Genomic DNA, 24416 nt, shown 5'->3' with positions numbered 1-24416 from the left:
TAAAAAAAAAAAAAAAAAGATGGGGATAAGATTCCTATGACTTAATAGTAATTGTTATGACTAATTGCAACTGTCACAATTGTAAAGGTAGAAGTTTTATAACAAAAATGGGGGAGCAGTTAATCTTACAGTCCAGAAGCAGAGGACCCCAGGACCATCAAGGGAGAAGACTACAAACGGAATGCGGGACCTTATCCACAGAAGCAGTGACACTAGAGATGGAGGCAGAGATGGGGACATGGAGAGAGGGAGCAGCTGAGTGTTTTTTGTTTGTTTCTTTAAAGAGCTTAAGTGAATAGAGAGAAATACTGTTAACTGATGGTACATTGAGGGGAATGTAATCATTGTGATGAAACAAGTTGTATGATTTGTTGAATATAAAACTGATGATCTGCCCTGTAAACTTACACTCAATCCGCAATAAAAACTTAAGGGAAAAAAAAGGAAGAATATACCATGCTCCTGGATAGGAAGATTTAACATTGTGAAAATGTCAATACTGCCCAAAGCAATTTACACATATAATGTAATCCCAATCCAGATTACAATGACATTCTTCAAAGAGATGGAAAAAACAATTACAAACTTTATATGGACAGGAAAGAGACCAAGAATAAGCAAAGCACTGCTTAAGAAGAACAAGGTGGGAAGCCTCTCTCACTCTCTGATTTCAAAATTTACTACATGGCTACAGTGGTCAAAACAGTCTGGTACTGATCTGATGAAAACTACATTGATCAATGGAACAGAACTGAGAATCCAGAAATTAATCCATCCATAAACAGCCAATTGATTTTTGACAACGTACCTAACAGTGAGGTTAGCCCAGGATCGGGCAGTGTTTTGTTCTGCTATGCATAGGGTCGCTATGAGTCAATGCCAACTCGATGACACCTAACAACAACCTAAGTATATTGCACAGAGAGGAGATAGTCTCTTCAACAGATGATGCTGGCAGAATTGGAAAGCGATATACAAAAGACTGAAACAAGACCTTTACACAGAAACCAACTCAGCATGTATTAAAGACCTAATGTGAATCCCAGATTTACAAAGGCCATCAATGAAAAAAATAGGGAAAAATGTGAGAACTCTAATAAAGGGCATACACAGACTACCAAACATGTTTAAATTTACACAAACAAATATAGACAAAATAGATCAATGGGAATATTAAAAATTAAAAACTTATGTGCTTCAAAAGATTTCATCAAAAGAGTAAAAAGGGAGCCCACAGAATGGGGAAAAATCTTTTGCAATGACACATAAGACAAGGGACAAATTTCCAAATATATAGGAACCTACAACACCTCTACAAGAAAAGGACAAATAATCCAATTTAAAAATGGGCACATGACATGAATAGACACTTCACAAAGGAGGAGATCCGGACATCCAACAAACATATGAAGAAATGTTCACGATTACTAGCCATCAGAGAGCTGCAAATCAACACAACAATGAGGTATCATCTCACACCAGCAATAATAGCAAAGATCAAAAAAAGTAGAGGACAACAAATGTTGGCGAGGATGTGGAGAGACTGGGACCTTCCTATTTTTCTGGTGGGTTTGCAAAATGATCCAACCACTCTGGAAAACAACATGGCACTTCCTCAGAAGGTTGGAAATAGAGATACCTTATGATCCAGCAATTCCTCTACTTGGTATTTATCCACAAGAAATATGAGCCTTAACACAAATAGATATATGCACACCAATGTTCATAGCAGGACTATTTACAATAGCAAAGAGATGGAGACAGCCTAAGTGCCCATCTATGGAAGAATGGATAAACAAACTGTGGTACATACACACAATGGAATACTATGCTACCCTAAAGAATAACAAGGAAGCAGCACGCCACCGCATAACATGGATGAACCTTGAGGACATTATGCTGAGTGAAATCAGTCAGTCACAAAAGGAGAAATATGGCATAGGTCCATTATTGTAAAAGATTAAGAAAAAACACCCATACTAAAAGGGGGAAAATTTTTTTTTATCTTTTATTTATTTAATTCCTTTGGTTGGTTACTAGGGTGTGTGGGGTAAGGGGGAGGGAGGGAGAGGCAGAGCACGGGTTAGGGAATAAGCACAGGATAGTGGAGCACAGAGTATGGAATAGACACAAGATAGTTTGGGTGCTGGGGGAGGCATACGCTAGAAGGGGAAAGGAAAAATAAGACAGTTGGGAGAATAGCTAGGAAGGTTAACATGGGCTAAATAGGACAGAGATAAATAACGATGTAAGCACAAAAGTGGAACCACACGGCTCATGGATACAAACATTGAGGCATGGTTTGAATGTGTAAAAGTGGGGAAATGCTGTTAAGATTCTTGGCTGTCTTTTGAATCTTGGTTTTCCCTGCCTACTATTGTAAAATAGACACTTGAAAGCGAGAGAGAGGAATATCCAGAAACATCATCAGAGAAAGCTTTTAAGTCAGTCTTCAGCCTATAACTGATTGGAATACTTAATATGGGGCTAGAACTTGCCCAGCGAAGGAGGCTCCCTGCAGAGCCCTTGCATTGCACAAGACCATAGGTGGAATCTTGATCCCCATTCAGAATATTCTGAGGTGGGACATTCCCACGTGAAAGGTCAAGCAGACCAGTCTGGAGCAGCTAGAAGAACAGAAGATACTTCTTGAAAGGAAGACCAGCAGGAAAAATCAAAAACAATAACAGCAGTCCAATTGACTACTACAAGAACAAGCAAGTTGTTCCCCAGGGAGCCATCAAGGCAAGTGGTCAGGTCCTCCCAAAGCAAACACCCTTCCAAGACTGAAACTCAAATTGAATACACTAGCAGGCATATGGTCCTGCTGCTGACCACGTTGGTCACCAATAAGGGGAAGTGGGGGAAAAACAGCAATGAAGTTGTGAACTAAATCTGACCATATTCAATAGACTCCTGTTAACCTGGATTGAGACCTGATTAACCAGCAGTACGATGAGACATGGGGACTCATGGGCCCAGGATCAGGGACATGGCCCCAGAGGATTAGAACGGAGTGTGAAGCATCCAGCTGATATGAAGTGAGGGGAGATGCACAACACCCACAGTTGCAGATAGTACCCATTTGACCTGGCATCAACGGCTGGATGATCAGAACACGACTAGAGGAAGAAAGAAGAGGGGGAAAAAATGAGTAACCCACTACAAGTGGATGAACTTGACCTATGCTTTTGATTGCAGTATGACAAAGGAGCAGACAAATCTCTACAGTGAGGATCATTCCCATCCCCTTGGTACACAGGGTCGACAGAGATGGGGAACTTAGACACTGACTACCCAAAATGGGGGTACTACAAAGGCAAGAACTGACTGGCTTACAAGCTTTCAATAGGGAACCTAGCTCCAGAGGTTTCAGGGAAAGGTAGAATCTTCATTGAATTGTTTCCAACCTGTCTGGATGGGGTTGATGAAAGGTAAGGTGGAAAGGACTCCTGTGGTTCAATAGGGAATGATTGCTATCAGGTCTGACAGTGAGTGTTGGAAAGGTAAATGTAAATGTTTGGTAACAAAAGGAGGGGAGCGGCTGATTTTGCAGTCCAGGAGCAGAGACCCCTGGAACCATCAAGTGCGAGACCCTGTCCTGAGAGGCAGTGACACTAGGAATGGAGGCAGAGACAATGACGTGGACAGAAGGAGCAGCTGGGGACACTGGACTCAGGGAGGGAGAGGGGCTGTGGGCTTGCGACCAGCGGGCAGGTGTGTGGGGTTTATCCTTTGGTTGTTTGATGATGCATGGAGCAGACTGTGATCATTGCAATGAAACAAAATACCATAGCATGAGCGTAAAGATAATGTTCACCCATGTAAACTAACACATAATTCACAATAAAAACTTAAAAATGTGCGAAGATCTGGAGTTAGAATACCAAACTGAAGAAAATGCTCAGCCATTTCTCAAACTGAGGGACCTGAAGAAAAGATTCAAACCTCAGCTTGCCATGTTGAAGGATTCTATAAGCAAAATACTGAATGATGTAGTCTTCAAAAGAAGATGGACTACACAAAGTCACTGTACCAAAAAGAAATGGTCAATGTTCAACCACTTCAAGAGGTAGTATTCTGAGCCAATGATCCTGAAGGAAGAAGTCTAAGGTACATTGAAGGCATTGGCAAAGAATAAGGGATCGGGAATTGATGGAATATAAATTGAAATCTTTCAACAAAGTGATGCAGCGCTGGAGGAACTCATCTATGCCAAAAAATTAGGAAGACAACTACCTGGCCAACTGACTGAAAGAGATCCGTATCTGTTCTCATTCCAAAGAGAGGTGATCCATTGGAATGTGGAAGTCATCTGACAACATCATTGATAATCCGTGCAAGTGAAGTTTTATTAAATACAAAAACAGCTGCAACCATAGACAGAGAACTTCCAGAGGTTCAAGCTGGATTCAAAAGAGGACACGGAATGAGGGATATCACTGTTAATGTCAGAAGGATCTTGTTTAAAAGGAAAATACCAGAAAGACATTAGACTGTGCTGTATTGACTTCATAAAGGCTTTCAATTGTGTGGATCATGCCAAACTATGGACAACATTGCGAAGCATGAGTATTCCAGAACAGTTAATTGTGAGCATGAGAATGTGTACATGAACCAAGAGAGTCTTTTGAACCAAATGGTTTAAAATTAGGAAAGTTGTGCACCAGGGTTGTATTCTTTTACCATACTTTTCAATCAATATGCTGAGCAAATAATCCAAGAAGCTGGATTAGATGAAGAAAACTGTGACATCAGGATTGGAGGAAGACTCATTAACAACCTGCAATATGCAGATAACACTACCTTGCTTGCTGAAAGTGAAGAGGATTTAAAATACTTACTGATGGAAGATCAAAGACCACAGCCTTCCATATGGCTTGCATCTCAATGTAAAAAAAACAAAAATCCTCACCACTGGACCAATAAACAACATCCATGCCAGCGGAGAAAAGATTGAAGTTGTCAAAGACATCAGTTTGCTTGGATCAACCATCAACACTCATGGAAACAGCAGTGAAATCAAATGACATATGTTGTTGTTGTTAAGTGCCGTCGAGTCGGTTCCGACCCATAGCGACCCTGTACAGGGTTTCCGAGGGTGTAAACTTTACTGGAGTAGAAAGCCTCATCTTTCTCCCGCAGAGCGGCTGGTAGTTTCGAACTGCTGACCTTAAGGTTCGCAGCCCGATTTGTAACCACTACGCTACCAGAGTAGGCAAATCTGCTGTGTTGAAGAGCAAAGATGTCAGTTTGAGGACTTAAGGTGCACCTGACGTGTTATTTTCAATACGCTCATATGCATGCAGAAGTTGGAATAAGGAAGGCCATAGCAGAACTGATGCGTTTGAGTTATGGTGTTGGAGAATATTGAAAGTACCATGGACTGCCAAAAGAACAAACAGATCTGTGTTGGAAGAAGTACAGCCAGGATGGCCAGGCTTCATCTCTCATACTTCAAATATTCTATCAGGAGGGACCAGTCATTGGAGAAGGTTATCATGTTTGGTAAAGTGGAGGGTTGGAGAAAAACAGGAAGAGCCCCAATTAGATGGATTAGCAGTGGTGGCAGTGAGGTGCTCAGGCGTAGCAAAGATTGTGAGGTTGGCCCAGGACCGAAGTGTTTCATTCTGTTGTGCATAGGGTCGCTATGAGTCAGTACCAACTTGATAACACCTAAAAACCTTAAGAAATGTTTTGTATGCTTGCTGATGAAAGGATTTTATGACCAGGGACAGGCCTGCACAACAGTTAAAAGCCTGGTTGTTGCTGCTGCTAAATTCCACCAAATTGGTTGCAATTCCGTGATCCTTTGTAGGGTTTCTGAGGAGCAGCTTGAGGATTTGAACCACCAACCTTTCAATTACCAGTCCAGTGGTAATCCTACAGTGTCACACCAGAGGGTTTTTAAAAGCCTTGTTATTGTTAAGTGCCGTTGATTCCAACCCATAGCGACCCTGTATAGGGTTTCCAAGGAGCAGTTAGTGAGCTTGAACCACTGGCCTTGCAGTCTGACTTTCACCCCAAACAATTTTGCAGTCTGACACATTAGCCCATAGCACCAGGACTTATTAATGAACTAGCACAAGGATATAAGGTCTTTTTCTTCAGGTTTCTTTTGAGACCTTTAATTTTCGGTTTAATTTTTGTTAACACTTTTATTTCTTGATTTATGTGTCTACTTTCACATTGTAAAGAATTTCTCTTCATTTGGACCTTTTACGGAACAAATTGTGGCTGATTTTTAATGCTATGCATCAGAATCGACTCCACGGTACATAACCACCACCACCACCCATACGTAAGACTGGTAACTATAATCTTAAAATAGTTAAGAGCTTAAATTTTATTTTAAAAATTCTAAAAACTGGTTCTATAATGAACTTTACTTTTACAGATGTTATTGAGTGCCATCAAGTCGGTTTCGACTTATAGCAACCCTGTATAGTGTTCCCAAGGAGCGACTAGTGAGCTTGAACCGTCGACCTTGTGGTTCAAATTGATTTTGCAATCCAGTGCATTAACTCCCACCATCACACTGGGACTCCTACTGACCATGGTCAATACAATCTTTTGAATCACATTTGCCTTATGAATATACTTGCACTGAGTGATTATAATTAAAACCACACACTACACATATGTTGGGAGTCCTGCTGTAGCGCTGTGGGCTAATGCATCAAACTGCAGTCATTTGAACTGCAAGGTCAGTGGTTCAAGCTCACCAGCTGCTCCTTGGAAACCCTATACGGGGTTACTATGGGTTGGAATCAACTGGACAGCACTAACAACACATATGTGAGCACACAACTTTCATGTGATCTTACTTTACCTCTATAGTCAGTAGCTTCAAATTTTCCTTCAGATTCAATTCTATAGTCGTGTAATAGTGGGACCAGTTCACAATTTAGGTGACTCATTTCCAACATTAAAGTATTCCTATATACAGAAGTAGATGGTTCCATTCTCAAATACAACCCGGTAAACAATATAGCTACGCAACTGATACACCCTTCTTACTCTAGGTAGGATATCCTGGTATATAATTCTTCATGTGTTAGCCTTCTACTAACCATAAGGTTGGCTGTTTAAATCAATTAGCATCCTCAGAAATCCTACACAGGGTCGCTAAAACGGAACCAACTCAACAGCACAAACAGCCTTTTACTATAGGGTCAGTAGTATGCTGAGTGGGAGCATGGTGGCTCCATAGGATAAATATTGGACTGTGAACCACAAGGTCAGTAGTTCAAGCGGACCAGCTGCTCCCATAGATTTACAAGCCTTGGAAACCCTATACAGGGTTGCCATGAGTCAGAACTGACTGGAAGGCCCTTAGTAACAACATACTATCTGAATGGGGAAGAAGGGAATGTGAAATAGGGGATATTGTTGCTACTAATGGACACTTTGGCTGGCCACTAAGGTTCAAAAGGACTTCAGAAAGTTCATAGAAAAATGGAATGAAAAATTAATGGAATTTTTCCATGATCTTTTTGAAACTCCTTCATATATTGAAAGGTTTCATGAACCTGATTTAATGACAATTCTTAAAATCAAAGTTTATGGTTTAAGTCAGTGAGAACATCGGCTTTACACTGTTTCACTGCAATGATTACAATCTCCTCCTCCTTGAATCATTCAACCAGTATTTGTTTCTATTCTATTCTGGTTTTTTTTTTTGTGGGGGTAGGGGGTGGGGAGATGTACACAAAAACACTTAGGAATACGTCAGTTAAACATGGTTTCGTCACTTTTTGATTACACTATGTCTTAAAAGCAAACACCATATGATCCCCGATAAAATTTAGACTCAAGCTAGAAAATGTGGCAGTATCATGTTTGTTAGCCATAATCCACAGGAAGTACACCCTCTCATTAAACAGCCAGGACCTGATGGTTTCAGCAAAACCTCTGTTGCTCTTCCAGGCATATGCCTTCAACTCACATTTTAGTCTCCAACTTCCTCACCCTATACTGCTTCTCATATTTGTAATTTTCCTCAAAGCAGATTCCCACCCCCTCCATCTTCCCCACCAAAGGTGGCAACAACACTTTAAATATGTAAGATGAAAGTGGTGGTATTTTATCTCAGGTTTAAAAAAATAAAACTGTTATAGTCCTCTCAACAAATAATATACAGAGCCTTGCATACTAAGGTTCAACTAATTTCTTAGGAAATTCAATATTCTGGATTTGAGAAGACTGTGGAGACTGGTCACCTACTCAACACCCAGCCAGTTCTTGACTGGCTCCAGATTCCATTCTACCAATTTAGGATTTCCTTTTCCTCTCATGGGTTCCAATTTTGAGTCCAATCTCTGTCATCAATTCTTTTAAAAGACAGGTGGTTTGAGATTAGTATTTTTAAATTTGTTAAGTGCCATCAAGTCAGTTCCAACTCCTGTTGTTGTTGTCAGGTGTCATCAACTCTGTACCGACTCATAGTGACTCTATGCACAACAAAACGAAACACTGTCTGGGGTCCTGGGCCAACCCCACAATCGCCATTACTCCTGAGTCCATAGCTGCCGCCACTGTCAATCCATCTCTCTCCAACCCTCCACTTCACCAAATATGCCTGAAGTATGAAAGATGAAGTTTGGCCATCCTGGCTTTAAGAAGTGGGCATTCTGGCTGTACTTTTACCAATACGGATAATGTCTGTTCTTTTGGCAGTTCATGGTACTTTTCATATTCTTCTCCAACACCATAACCCAAATGTTATCAATTCTTCAGTCTTCCTATCCAACTTTTGTATGCATATGAGGTTACTGAAAATATCATGGCTTGAATAAGGAACACCTTGGTCCTCAAATTGACATCTTTGCTCTTCAACATTTTAAAGAGGTTTTGTGTAGCGGACTTGCCTAATGCAATGTCATTTGATTTCTTCACTGCTGCTTCCATGAATGTTGATGGTTGATCCAAGCAATATGAAATCTTTGACAACTTCAATCTTTTCTCACTGGCATGGATGTTGTTTATTGGGCCAGTGGTGAGGATTTTTTTTTTTTTTTTTGAAATTGGGATGCAAGCCATACAGAAGGCTGTGTAGTCTGTGATCTTCATCAGTAGTTTATGTCTTCACTTTCAGTAAGCAAGGTTGTATCGCAGGTTGTGAGTCTTCCTCCAATCCTGAAGGCACATTTTTCTTCATATAATCCAGCCTCTTGGATTATTTGTTCAGCATGCTGATTGAAAAGTATGGTGAAAGTATACAACCCTGGTAAACACCTTTCCTAATTTTAAACCATTCGGTGTTTCTTTGTTCTGTTCAAAAGACTGTCTCTTGGTCCATGTACACATTCCTCATGAGCACAATTAAGTGTTCCAGAATACTCACACTTCACAATGTTGTCCATAGTTTGTCATGATCCACACACACAATCGAAAGCCTTTGCATAGTCAATAAAGCACAGGTTAACATCCTTCTGGTATTCTCTGATGGATCAAAATCCATCTGATGTTAGCAATGATATCCCTCGTTGCACGTCCTCTTCTGAATCCAGCTTGAACCTCTGGAAGTTCTCTGTCAATGTATGGCTGCAGCTGTTTTTGTATTACCTGTAGTAAAACTTGATTTGCATGTGCTATCAATATTGTCCAATGATTTCCGCATTCTATTGGGTCACCTCTCTTTGGAATGGGCACAAATATGGATCTTTTCCAGTCAGTTGGACAGGTCATTGTCTGCCACATCAGTTTGTTGGAAGGTAACAATTTGTATCCCATCAATTCCTGGTGTCTTGTTCTTTGCCAACTCATAGTGACCCAACATAGGGTTCCAAGGAGCGACTGGTTGAGTTTGAACCACTGACTTTGCGGTTCAAACTGACTAGTGGTCCTGCACTTATCATACAGCATCCCATGAGAAAAAAAAAAAAAAAAACCTTGATTTTACTGCTTTCTAGATATAACCAAGAAATACCAATGTCTCATGCATTGGCTGAACTGTAATCACAGATCAACACGTTTTATCTTAACTCTTCCCTTTTACATTTGTTTTCCTGTATTCGAATTTCTAACTTTTCAAGTATTGGTACCACATTAATTTTTGCATTTCCAATAAGTACACCACCACATTGGTTCCCTCCTCTCCCTTCCCCCCACCCTATACATACAACACACAATTAGGCTCTCTTCTCTAAATAGTACTAGAATTGACTCAGAAGCATTAACTTAGTTTGGGTTTTCCTTTTCTAAAACATCACTCCTTTTGTATCCTCTGTAAAATTTTCTTCAGCCTTTTATTTTTCATATTATTTCTTCCAAAACAAAGTCACAACTCCTAAAAAAATGTTCCCTTTCTTGGAAGAGGTAACTTTTCCTAAAATTTTATGTATACTAGATCCTATTCTGGGGTCCTGGTATGGAGCTATAAGATAAGTACTGGACTGCTAACCATAAATTCAGAGGTTTAAATCTACCAGGCACTCATTGGAAACCCTAAACAGGGTAGCTATGAGTCAGAGCTAACTGGAAGGCACTTGACAACACCTGATTTTAGGAATACAGTATTTGTAGAAGTCAATTTTCGAGGACCACAGGATAAATTCAAGCTACTCTTGACATAAACAGTTTTGATCGAAGTCGACAGCTGGCTGGCTGGCTGAGCGCCATGGAGTTGATTCCAACTCATAGCGACCCTGTACAGGGTTTCTGAGGCTGTAAATCTTTACCGGAGCAGAACGCCTCATCTTTCTCCCAGAGAACAGCTGGTAGTCTCCAACTGCTGACCTTGCAGTTTGCAGCCTGATTCGTAACCACTACGCTACCAGAGCTCCTTACGTCGACAGCAGCAGTCCCCAATTTCAAAATTAAGCAGGTAAAGGTAGTCCTGGCATGGTGCTGTAGATCAGCACTCACTGGAGTGCTAACAACAAAGGTCGGCAGTTCAAACATCCAATGCTCCTTGGAAATCCTTTACAGAGTTGCTACATGTCAGAACTGACTTGATAGCACTCAACAGCAAAGGTATTAAAGTACTAGTAGTAATAGATGAATCAGCATTTTAAAGAAACAAAAAAAACCAAAAACCAATATGGCACATAAAGAAGACCAACAGCAATCTGAGAAAAAGAAATCTCATTAAGTAAAGGGAAAGAGATAATGGTCTAAGAAAAAAAGTGAATAAAACATAAAAGGTAAGAGATTAAAGAAATGGAAAGACCACTTCAAAGATTATAAAAGTTATATTTATTCACGATGCTACATTTATTGCATTCCCTTAGAAAAATGGATAACTGCTTATGTAGCCAGCTAACACATATAAAACTTTATACAAATTCTGTGCAGCACACAAAGGCCTCTCTCTGGTATAGCTAAAACCCTGACACTACAATTTGTATGTTCCCATTTGAAGGTCTCCAGTCTATCAAACCTGTCCATAGAAAACAAAAACTGGAATGATAGTCAGTTTTGCTGCTTACACTTACTTTTAGAAATTATTTTAAGATGAAATAAAAATTTCATTTATTCTAAAACTCAAAATGCTACAAACTGAGAGGGCATACAATTTTACTATGAATTTCAATTTAACAGTATGACAAGTTCACACCTTATTTTGGCTGGGTCTGGAAAAAAAAAAAAAAAAAAATCACCTCTGTCTGACATTATCTTTCTAAATTGTGGCTCCTTCAGGTCATTTGTCAAAATATTTATGTAACAATTAAAAAATAATATTCCTTTTACAAAATGGTACAATAACACCTTAAAGGAGCCAGGAAATACTAAGCGTCTTTGGCTATACAACAAAAAGGCCCTCAGAAGCAACTATAGAAACAAAAAGCATAACAAAATATGCATAGAATTAATTACAATTTGTCCCCCCCAGTCTACCCATATACGAATGCAATTTACATAATCTTTTCAGATGAGATTCAATGGTACCACAAAAAAGATACCCAAGTTTCTGCAAAGGCAAAGTGAACTGAAAGAATTACACAACTAAATTGAGACTGAAGGGACAAATGTTTGATTTTTGTTCTGTTTTTTTTATATTTGTTTGCTTGTGTTTAAGTCTTAGCACGTTTAGAAATCAGAGTTGATAAACAAAAAGCCACAATCTTCACAAATGGAGCTATTATAGAAAAATAAATCAAATGAAGCATTTATTAATAAATGAAGCCTATTTTATTACTTCAAGTGTTAAAGATAAAAAAAAAAAATTTCAGCACAGCTGTTGTATTTAAAAAAGTGAAACTACATACTATAGTTCTAGCTCAGTAAACAGATGAACCTGCTGTCTTTTAACGACATAACAGGTGAGCGTTGTACAGTACATCTTATGAAGACCCGTAAATTAAAGAACTACTGGTTTAAACTTAGTGATTATGAAATAAAAATATATTCATAGTTTCAGCTTTTTTTTCCTTCCTCGACCATCTGGGGCTCCATCCATTTTACGTTTCTGTGTCTAAAATAAACAGAAGGAATATTTTACATCAGTGACAAGATATATATTGACAGGCATATTATAGCATCTTAGCTTCTACAAAGTAACAAGAATTTACTTGTCCTCAATAATATTTGAAAACAAACTATCAAGTTCGTTTACTTATGTAAGTTTAATGCAAACAATGAAATTATATGAACTGAAAAATTCAAAATTAGCAATAGTAAGGAGTCCTGGTGTGGCGTTGATGGATAAGCACTGGACTGAAAGATTAGTTTGAATCACAAAGTCAGCAGCAGTTCAAACTCACCAGCAGCAACTCAGAAACCCAATACAAGGATGAGTCGAACCAGACTTGATGGCATTTAACAACAGTAACAAGCAACAGTAAACCAATGTACCAAACAAATATATACTGTCATCCCAAAACAGTAATAAAACATATCGATGAGTTTTTAAAAAGTTTCATAAATAGTACATATTAACTATAAAGACTCATTTGCTCAATAGTTTGTGAATTAACTATTATTAAATAACATGATTTTTTCTCGATAATTTTGCTTTCACATTACTGAGACATCCTTAGGACAAGAAACCAGAGCTTGCAAATCAATAGTAAAGGTTGTTGATTTCTTGAAATAGTCTAAAATTGTAACTTGCATTGCCAATGAGAAGTGTACTCAAGACTTACATTCTCAAAATCTGTAACATATCATCATTAACAAGTGTAATAGGTCATTAACAAGTTAAATTTTAAACTTTTAAATGACCCATTGTTGTTCTAAGTGCTGTGAGTTCTGACTCACAGCAAACTTTTATCAGGGATTTCTGAGGAGGGGCTGGTGGTTTTGAAATGGCAACCTTGTGTTAGCAGTCAGTGCTTATCCTAGAGGTCCACACCACGACTCCTTACCTCAGGCTAAGTTATTTACAACAAAAAAATACTAACACATAAATGATAGCTAATTAATGGTCCAACTCTTGTGGAAAAGAAAAGTTTAAGTAAATAAAGAAAAAATATAAATATTCCTGACTACTTACTGTAGGCTTTGGTCCTCGTTTCTTTTTCTCTGCCTTCTCTTTTTCTTCTAGTTCCATGTTTTCTCTTTCAATCAAGGTAATTAAGGTGTTACAGCGCCTCTGGAGCTCCTGCGTTATAAACATAAACTTGTATGGTAAGCTATATATTTTCCATATGTAAATTTCCATCTACAAATTTCAATTTAAAAATATTTGTTTTGATCAACAGAAAATTAATTCACTCACCTGCAATAAATAAATTTAAATAAAAAGTAATTCATTTTCATATACAACCAAGTAATGAGGTAAAAAACAAGATATTTATGATTTTACTGCATTCTTTAAAGCCATATTCTTGTGTGTATAATTTTCCATAAATTCTCCCTTCACTTACATATTAAAAATATCTCATACTACATACAAAATTGCTACTGATGGTCCATGCCTAATAACTCCATTCTATTTGTATCAAAATCTTAAAAAATCAAATACTTGAGGGTTAGAATCAACTAGAATTAGCTTTCTGGCAATTTGTCATATGTTACCTTAAACTCTGAATTCTCTCCTACACTGCAAAAAAAAAAAAAAAGCCTCATACACTCACCATTGCAGTTCTGGACTTAAGAAACCAGTCAAATCTGAACTGAGGAGAGTTACGAATACATTGTCGCAATTCATCATAAACATTTTCTTTGTCGAATCCAAGCTTGTGAAGCATACAAATCAGAAAACGATCCTCTTCTTCAGTATAGTTTTTCCCTTTGTTAGTACCATATGATATTCTCAGCTGATGAAAAGGTGCTTTGTACCGTCCAATCTATCAAATCAGATGTTATATTAAATAAAAAACAAACTTTACAAAATCTACTTCTCAAACACAGCGGTAGCAAAATTTGCTGTTATCTCAAATCAGATTTTCTACCCAAAGCACCCAAATCTCATTAGATACACTTTATTCTAAAAAAACTTCATAGTTTTCATCACTATAATGAGAAAATTTATTTCCCTACACTTAGGAAAGAACTAACACTTGGCCCCAGATAACCTAATACTAGTATCTTTGGTTAACCTAATATTGAGGTACATTCTGTTGAGAATACCTAAAATGCTTCAATGTTTTTTTAAGAGATTTTAATTTTAAACTATCACTGCTTTTCCTTTTAAAAAGCTACTTTAATATTCATACTCACAAAAATGATTACCTTATTAATTGCCGTACTGATTAAAAAGTAAAGTACCTTTGTGTCAAGTGCTTTCTTGATACTAATTCTTCTCTGAATTCTTGCCTCTCCCCTTTCAATCTGAGCCATAATCTTCTCGATGTCCTGGAGTTCATTACATCTTTCCCAAAATACAGCTGTAAAAGAATAAAATCGGGAGCAGAGGCAGGAGGAATATAATAAATACTTTGCTAGCTTGTTGTTTGTTGTTAGGTGTTGTCAAGTTGGTTCTGACTCACAGCAACCATAGGTACAACAAACCAGCTTGTGGCATCCTCACAATCATTCTGTTTGAGTCCACTGTTCTAGCCACTGTCAATCCACCGCACTGAAGGTCTTCCTCTTTATCAGTGATCCTTACACTTTACTGAGCATGATGTCCTTCCTTCTCCAGAGACTGGTACCCCCCCCCCCCTCATAACACGTTCAAAGTATATTAAACAAACTCTCACCATCCTTGATTCTGGGAGCATTCTGGCTATACGTTTTCCAAGACAGTCCATTGAATATTCGATATTCTTTGCTAACTCCATAATCCAAATATATCAATTCTTCAGTCTTCATAATTCACGTCCAGCTTTTGCATGCAAATGCAGTGACTGAAAATACTCTGGGTTGGGTCAGGTGTACCTTAGTCCTCTCAAAATGACATCTTTGCTTTTTAACACTTTAAAGAGGTCTTCTGCAAAAGACTGGCCCAATGCAATATTTCATTTGATTTCCTCACTGCTGCTTCCATGGGTGTTGATTGGGGATCAGGTAAAAAAAAATAAAGAGCTTAACAACTTCAATATGCTTTCCATTTATCACAAAGTTGCTTACTGGTCCATCTGTGAGGATTTCTGTTTTCTTTATAGAGGCATAATACAGACCTGGTATGGCATTGCAGGTTAATGTGCTGGACTTCAAAGTCAGTTTGAACCACTAGATCAGCGGTTTAAGCTCACCAGCCATTCCTCAGAAACTCTATACAGAGTTGCTATGAGTTCAAACAGATTCAATGGCACTTAACAACAACAACAAGATCTCCATTACTGTTTCAAGTATTCTTCACTTTCAGCAAAGTTGTGCTATCTATGTATCACAGATGAACTTGCTAGCTTAAATATTATTTGCTAAGGATTAAGAAACATCTTCACTTATCCTGTATCTAAAAATTGGAGTCCTGCTGTGGCACTGTAGAATAAGCAGTGGACTGCTAACTGTAGGTTAGTGGTTCAAACTCATCAGCTGTTCCTCGGACACCCTATACAACAGCATCACTATGAGTCAGAACTGACTCCACAACACTCAACAATATGTCTAAAACTAGGTTAGAAACTAAGTCAATCATTTTGAAGTTTCCAGTTTCCGTAACTGTAAAAAATATGAGAGGTGAACTAAAAGATATTCTAAGTATTTTCTGGACCAATAACCAACAGTCTTATCAACGGAGAAAATACTGAAGTTGTCAAGGACTTCATTCTTCCTGGATCAACCATTATACTCACGAGCGTAGCAGTCAAGAAATCAAACGATTTATTGCACTGAGCAAACTTTTTGCACAATATCTTTTTTAAAGTGTTGAAGAGCAAACATGTCAGCTTGAGGACTAAGATGTGCCTGACCCAAGCCATGGTTATTTTCAATAACCTCATATGCATGTGAAAGTTGGACAGTGAATAAGGAAGGCCGTAGAAGAACAGATGCATTTGAGTTACGGTGCTGGAGGGGAACACTGAAAGTAGCACGGACTGCCAAAAGAACAAACAGATCTGTGTTGGAAGAAGTGTAGCCACAGTGCTCCTTGGAGGCCAGGATGGACAAATTTCATCACTCATACTTCGGACATATTGTCAGGAGGGACCAGTTGCTGGAGAAAGATATCATGTGGGTTAATACGCCAGACTGCAAAGTCGTTTGAACTGCAAAGTCACCAGTTCAAGCTCACCAGCTGCTCCTCGGAAACCCTATACAGGGCCACCTTGGGTTGGAACCGACTCAACAGCACTAAACAACAACAACAAGGTGGAGGGTCAGAGGAAAAGAGGAAGACCCCCAGCGAGATGGACTGGCAAAGTGGTAGCATCAATAGGCTCAGGCCCAGAGCTGGGCAATGTTTCATTGTCTTGTACAAAGGGTCGCTAATAGTCAATTATCGACTCAATGGCATCTAACAACAACAACAAAGTATCTTCTGATTCTTTTATCTTGGCTATGCTATATCTTTTTTTTTTTTTTTGAATGAATCACTGAACACAGGCTTTACTGATGAAAGGATGCCACTGTCTGGCAAGGATAATGTAGACCTGAAGTGAGAAATGAACCTTATCTGCGAAGGCCCCAAAATTCACTCAAGTGTCCACATGGAGAACTCATGACCACTGAGAATGAGGCTGGGCCACAGCTCGATGGAGCCACAAGTGGCAGGCCAGGTTTCGCACAGACCCCAGCCACGGACTCCCATGTCTGCTCCTATGTCATACTTGGGCTTTCTCCAGGCTAACTAATCATGTCTCCAAAGTAATGTTGGAGGACAGAGAAAAGCCAGGGAAGGAGGGTACAGGGAGCTGGCATTGAGGCGGGGGGTGAGACGGAGAGCTAAGAGCTAAAGTGAACTCAGCCCTGCAGCCTCTCTTCCTCTTCCCTGCCTTCTTTACAGGCAATCCTGGGTGCAAGCCCAGCAGCTGGGTCTCACTCCATCATCAGGGATAGGCAGCTCACAGCCCTGGAAGGCGGAGAATGCCATCTCAGCCCCTGGAACCATCAGTTTTCTCTTATTTGGTACAGGCGGAGGTGTGGATCGGTGGCCTTTTCAGGATTAAGACAGGTGAAGCGGCATGTGGTAAGATGCAGAAAAGACCAGACTCAACACTCCTGCCATTCTCTGCAGACTCTGGCACAGGGGAGGGGCCACTAGAGACTCTGGTGGCAGCAAACCTATGTTCACTGATGCATCATTCACAAGAGCAAAACAAAAAAAGTAGGAATAACAGATGACTGATAAACAATTGTGTCCCATCTAGAATATAATATACATATAATCCAGAGTCCTGGTATGAGGCTGTAGAATAAGCACTCACCTGCTAACAGAAACGTCAGTGGTTCAAACCAACCAGCCACTCCTTGGAAGCTATGTAGGATCTCTATGAGTCAGGACCAACCCAATGGCACTTAACAATATACACATATAATACAATGGAAGATTACAAAACTGTAATAACGAATCCACAAAACGCAACATGGACAAATTTGGAGGGCATTATGTTATGTAAAATAAGTCAATCACAATAGGACAAATACAGTACTGTCTCTCTGATGACACTACGGAAGGAAAGGTGAAAGCGGGAGAAGCACTTTCTAGGTAGTGATTAGTCAATTTTGCCATCCTGCTGAATATATATGCGCCATCAAAGATGCAGAAGGGGAATCTTACTATTATCAATGAGGAGCCAGGAATGGAGCATATCCTTTGGACTCCGTGACAACCCAGACACAAAAAGTTGTGACACCAGAGGAGTGGCAGAGGAGCTGCAGCAAATCCAAGAATCAGAGCACAAGACAGAGCAGTGGGCTTCCCAACTTATGGGGGTGACAATGAAAAAAATATGTGGGTGGTTACCTAAGTAGATAAATGGTCTTATGTTTATATTCTGGCACATATTAAGTGCACGCACATGTACACATTTGGTGTATTTATAGGCATATGTATACAAGTATTTGTGGGTGTTACAAACACAAGGGGTCTTTTAGAAAGTTTATGGAAAATGTAACTAAAAGATAATGGAATTTTTCCATAAACTTTGAGTCCCCTCATATATGAGTCCTGGTGTGGTGCTGAAAGTGACTGCTAAGCACAAGGTAAGTGGTTCAAACCTAACAGCCACTCTGCAGAATTCCTATACAGGGTCACTATGAGTTGGAACTGATTTGAAGGCACTTTCATCAGCATATATAATAAAGCTCATAAGAGGCACAGTCGCACATAACTAATCACTTTTATCAGTTTAAGACCATACTATCATGAACAACTCAATCAACTGGTATAACATGATTCAAAATGTACTACATTTGGTTGAGTAACATCGGAATCTTAAAAGCTTGTGACTGGCCATCTAAGATGCAACTATTGGTCTCCACTTGTCAGAAGCAAAAAGAAACCAAAGACTCAACAAGGACCACACTCAGTAACAGTCCACACAAACCACAGCCTCACCTAATGTGAAACCACCAGAATTAGTGCTGGCTTGGCCCAACTACCATTATAGACAGTTCTGACCAGTGACACGTTGTTGTTGCTGAGTCCCATCTAGTCGATTCCGACCCACAGAGACCCTGTATAAGGTTTCTGAGAAGCAGCTGGTGAGCTTGAACCGCTAACCTTGCAGTTCAAATGGCTTTGCAGTCTGGCGTTACTAACCCACAGCGCCATACCAGGACTCCATTAAATGGTAACAAATCTAATGAATAGAACAAAATTCACATTCCTAAAAAAGATGAGACCTGGGCAGACAGACTAAAGAAACACCTAAGACACTGTCCTACAATACCTTTAAAACATAATATCAGCCATGAGTACAGTGTTCTTTTAAACCAACTACATGAAACCAAACACTTAATGTTTACTCTAAAACAACGACGAGGAGGGTAAGGAGACAGGGAAGTTAGATTAACGCAAAGACAATGGAAATAATGAGAATGCTGACTTATTATGAAAAATGTAATGAAATGTCATAATTTGTATAATTATCATTAAATGGAAATATAATTTGCTGTGTGTCAACCTACACCTCAATTATATCATTTAAATTTTAGAAAGTGCTTATTCTAATATGATAAGTATTTCACTATAACAACTCTTGACAATCCAACTACATTCAGGTAACACAAGCATATAATACATAGATGTTACCAAACGAAATAGAATAAAAACAAAAACACAATTATTCAGTGATCTACTCTAGTTTTCTTGACCAGTTAGCTAGGATTTAAAACTTAAGCAAGCATAGTATTTTAAGGGAACATTTTCTAACTGAAGTTTAAAAAAAAAAAAAATTTCACAAAACAAAGCATAAAATATAGCATATAGTTCTTATTAAGTGCAAAAGTATGTTAACATTCTTATATCTATTAAAATAATAAATGGCAAATTACCTGAGTACTCAATGACTTCCTCTGGAGTCTTCCCTTCTACTTCTCTTGCTATATTTTCAATATCATCACGACCCCACTTCTCATTAGCTTTGATAAACTGGTTAAAATCTCTCTTATTCCAATTGGTAAACCCCTACAAAGCAACAGAAATCAACTAATTTCAGAACAGTATACGTGCAGAAAAAACATACTTTACAAATGGTTCTAAATAGTACAGAAAACAATGTTCTAATGCGTCTTGTTCATCTTTTTTTCATTAAGCTCTTTTAAAGTGATAACTTTTCATGTACTACATGATATCTATTTCTAGCAATACTACATACAGGATTAAGACAAACTAAGCATAAAATTTGAGTGGAAAGAAAAGCTATGTGGAGAGGTGACATTTTGGTTACAATTTAAAAGAGGAGATGGTAAAGAAAGAAAAACAGAAGGTAAAGAGCAAAGACACAAGCAAGTAGGAAAATGGAAGAAAAAAAGGTTGGTTAAGGCCAGATTCTGAAAAGCCTTAACTGAAAAGATGGAAACAATAAAGCAGAGTCTTATACTTCAAACTGATAACTTGTTGGCTATGTGGGAGCGTCACTGAGAAGAAAAGAAGGAAACACTCAAAGAAAGCTTATCAATAAGATACCCAATTCTACCAAAGCCAGTAAAAATCTATAATCTCCTAACTACTAAGCAACTAGTGGCAACATAAATGTACCATTTACCCATATGCCCATGCTTTTGTCTCTAAAGGTCCGATCTCTGAAACCAGAAACTTGTCATTTCTAACCAGTATTGACAAACTAATTATTTATTGACTAAACGTTACCTGTGTTAGAAGCTTCTCTTTTTCCTCTAATTCTTCATCATTAAGAGGTTCAGCTTCATCAATTTTAAGCTGTTCTTCTTTTTGTGCCTGTGCTGCATTTGGTAGGTCAGGATTTCTAGGGACCTAAAAAATATTTTCCTACATTACCAACCAGTGCATATTAGAGAATGTGTGGTGAACTAAAATTCTCAACACACAAGGTTTAATCCAAACATTCAAGAAAATATATTAGTATCTACATTTATCAAGTTAAATATAAACCACATTAGTCAAAGTTTTTTTCTTTTCTCTCTAATGGTTAACAAACACACTTTCAAATACCTGGCATATCCTAGGATAGAGTAAATCAATAATCTTTTCTACTTGGCTTAAATGGGTTATATAAATATTAAGACGTGAATTCTTACATCTTCAAATGCATGTGAACAGAAAAGGAGGCAAAAAGAAGTAATTCCACTACCTTGTACCCAATAGTTTTTCTGTAATACAAAATTTCTTTTTCCAATAATTCAAATAAGCGTGGAGGAAAGAACTGGAAATCCTGGACATTGGGCTGTTTTGGAGGTCGAGGAGCCTAATGAAACATAAGAAACAAATTACGAAAATAAAGAGAAACTTTGTGATTTAATTAAATGTATCGCAATCCTCATTCTGCCCTGGACTGCAAACTGCACGGTCAGCAGTTCAAATCCACTACTACTCCTTAAAACCCTATACAGGGTCACTATGAGAACAGACTCAACAGCACTTCATAATCTTAATTCTGTAAACCATAACCACTACCTCGCTAAGAAACTGCAAGTACCAAAAAAATTAACTGCTCTTACCAAATGCTACATATGCTAAGTCTAAGTAAGCTGTACAAAACTAAACAGTGGTGACCACAATATTAAAAAAAAAAAAAACACAACGTAATTCTCAATAACCTCAACTTACCATGACTGAAAGAACAAAACTAATATACATTTCTATTATGTTTATGTATTTTTATTCTTTGCCAACTCACCTTAGGTGCTTTAGGTTCACTGACACGTAGAGCTTCCCTGAAATATGCATCAACAGCATAGTTGGCTTTTCTTTCTCGTTTAGGAGGTTCAATCCACTCTGTGAATGCAATCTAGCATGTAAAAAATAATTCGTATCACAAACTTTTACTAATACAGTAGCAAATTCCACATGGCTGGCCTCATTCTATGCATTAAGAGTGGTATTCATAAATGGAATGATACTCCTAAAACACTAGAAAGATCTACAAGGACAGGTACTAAGATTCTACTCAACATAACACAATTAACACAGAGCATAATACCTAGTGAAAAGTATATGCACTCAGCATTTCTTTACCATGTGAATAATTGCACTGGGTTAAAATAAAATACTTACAGAATGTATGCTACAATCCAAATAAGGAGAAAGGATAGATATAGGGTCTTCAACACATTCACGGAAAAACAGAATTAGAAGACAGTTGAATTTTCCCACAAACTTTTTGAAGCTCCCTCAAACATATCCTAATGTTAACAAGGAAAACCCTAGGTAGAACTATTTTCTCTTCTACCTTGCAAGCACATTCCAATTTCTCTGTATGTTAATAAATGTTACTTATGAACTTAGGAAAAATTCCCTCTATTACCACCAATTCTGCTATTTTACTTAAAAATAAAATCTAATAATAAGGTTGTAAAAAAAAAAATATTTTCGCCAGTAATGTTGACTTTTAAATATTCTAAATAAATATATTAATTACACAAAAGAATGTATATAAAAGATTATAGCAACTTCAAAAATTTCAAAACATGTGGAATCAAGTTTTAGATAAAAATTTAAAATATTTTCTATTATCAGACACGAAAAGCAGAAAAGAGTGGCTGTCACAAAATTACAAGTTATTACATCAAATTCCAAACTGTCAGTAAAATAGAGCCTTCAAGTAACCAATATCTCATTCTAAGTACCTTTTGTTTTTCTCTGTAGTCTTCTCCTTCAAAGTTATAAACACTTGATTCCGTATCCATTGTAAAGTTTCTAAGTGAGCTTTCACCCATCTTGGAGAGCTTTTCATTCATCTCCGCAGTCTAGGGAAACAACGAAACACCTTATTAAACCAAACACTAAACAAAAAAAGAATGAAAACTCAACTCAAAATGAGTTCGTCTTTATAACAAAAGCTTCTCTTAATGGATTAAGATTATTATTCACGTATCATATATTTTCTCAAACAGTTCTGATTTGAATTATCTTATATTTAAAGCACTATCATTTAATATACACCTCACCTTCTTTGCACCTCTTTCCAAAATGCCATCAATATCTTCATCAGTAATCTCACTTTCCTTTGAAGCAAATACATGTGTTGCCCCATGTCGAATCATTTGAAGCATTTCATCTTTACCAATTTTGTTTAGATTCTGATCCACAAGTCTGCCTGAAAAGATATTTTGTTGTCTTTTAATTAAGCACTTTTATTGAAAAGTAATGCCTTCTACGTTTCTTTCAAACAGGAATCCTTTTTTTTTTTTTAATTTTTATTGAGAATTATGTGATAGTTTACATAGAACATTAGCTTTATACATACATCCTATCACATTTCTTTTCACTGCAATGATTACAATCCCCTCCATGCATCATCAAACAACCAAAGGGTACACCCTGAATGCCTGCTCCCCATCCCCCGCCAGCACACAGCCCCTCTCCCCCCTTCCTGAGACCAGAGTCCCCAGATGCTCCATCTTTCCACATCATCGTCTCTGCCTCCCATCTCTGACAACACTGGTAGGGTCCCACACTCTGCTCCTCTACCTTGATGGTCCCAGAGACATACATTCCTAGACTGCAAAATCAACCACTCCCTCCTTTTTTATAAAACATCTAACCTTTACATTTCCGACCCCCACACTCAGTCCTGATAGCAATTATTCACTATTGAACCACAAGATTCTTATCCCCATCTCCTTTCATCAGCCCCATCCCTGCATACTGAGGGGATGGGAATGATACTCGCTATAAAGATCTGTTCCCTCTTGTGAGCTACTACATCCGTAAATATAGGTCAAGTTCAACAAATTGTAGCAGATTCCTCCACTTTTTTCCTCTTCTTTCTTCCCCTAGTCGAGTTCTGCTCCTTCAGCCATTGAAGGCGCACCTTAGTCCTCAAGCTGACATCTTTGCTCTTCAATATCTTAAAAAAGTCTTGTGCAGCAGATTTGCCTAATACAATACGTTGTTTGATTTCTTGACTGCTGCTTCCATGAGTGCTGACAGTTGATCCAAGAAGAATGAAGTCCTTGACAACTTTAACCTTTTCTCCGTTAATAAGAATGTTGTTTATTGGTCCAGTGGTGAGGATTTTTGTTTGCTTTACATTGAGACACAATCCATTCCGAAGGCTGTGCTCTTTGGTCTTCTTCAGTAAATGTTTTAAGTCCTCTTCACTTTCAGCAAGCAAGGTTGTATCATCTGCATATCGCAGGTTGTTAATGAGCCTTCTTCCTATCCTGACGCCACGTTTTTCTTCATAGAACCCAGCTTCTCGTATTATTTGCTCAGCATACAGGTTGAATAAGTATTGAAAGAACACAACCTTGTCGCACACCTTTCCCAATTTTAAAACATTCAGTGTTCCCATGCTCTGTTCAAACAACAGCTTCTTGGTCCAGGTACAGATTCCTCATGAGTACAATTAAGTGTTCAGGAATACTCATACTTCGCAATGTTGTCCTAGCTTTAGAAATTAGTCAATCACAATAAGACAAATATTAGAAGAGACCACTACTGTAAAAATTCAAGAAATGGTTTTCATGCTGAAAGAAACATTCTCTGGTGAATAGCA

The 24416-nt window shown here is 38.2% G+C and overlaps 1 protein-coding gene across 1 annotated transcript in view; it reads right to left on the bottom strand.

The window, feature by feature from the left end:
• Positions 1–12352: 12352 nt before the first annotated feature.
• SMARCA5 (SWI/SNF related, matrix associated, actin dependent regulator of chromatin, subfamily a, member 5) overlaps positions 12353–24416 on the bottom strand; it is a 73693-nt gene continuing 61629 nt past the window's right edge. The window contains exons 14-23 of the mRNA XM_006872281.1: positions 22864–23012; positions 22543–22662; positions 21594–21704; positions 21048–21161; positions 20588–20710; positions 19771–19903; positions 14656–14774; positions 14022–14234; positions 13439–13546; positions 12353–12418 (exon numbers count right to left, since the gene is read on the bottom strand). Coding sequence (XP_006872343.1) covers positions 12353–12418; positions 13439–13546; positions 14022–14234; positions 14656–14774; positions 19771–19903; positions 20588–20710; positions 21048–21161; positions 21594–21704; positions 22543–22662; positions 22864–23012 — 1256 coding nt within the window. The remainder of the gene's footprint in view (positions 12419–13438; positions 13547–14021; positions 14235–14655; positions 14775–19770; positions 19904–20587; positions 20711–21047; positions 21162–21593; positions 21705–22542; positions 22663–22863; positions 23013–24416) is intronic.

The sequence above is a fragment of the Chrysochloris asiatica genome, unplaced genomic scaffold (genome assembly GCF_000296735.1).
Source record: "Chrysochloris asiatica unplaced genomic scaffold, ChrAsi1.0 scaffold00190, whole genome shotgun sequence".
NCBI classification, from domain to species: domain Eukaryota; kingdom Metazoa; phylum Chordata; class Mammalia; order Afrosoricida; family Chrysochloridae; genus Chrysochloris; species Chrysochloris asiatica.
The sequence above is the reverse complement of the archived record's forward strand: the minus strand, read 5'-3'. Positions and strand labels throughout refer to the sequence as shown.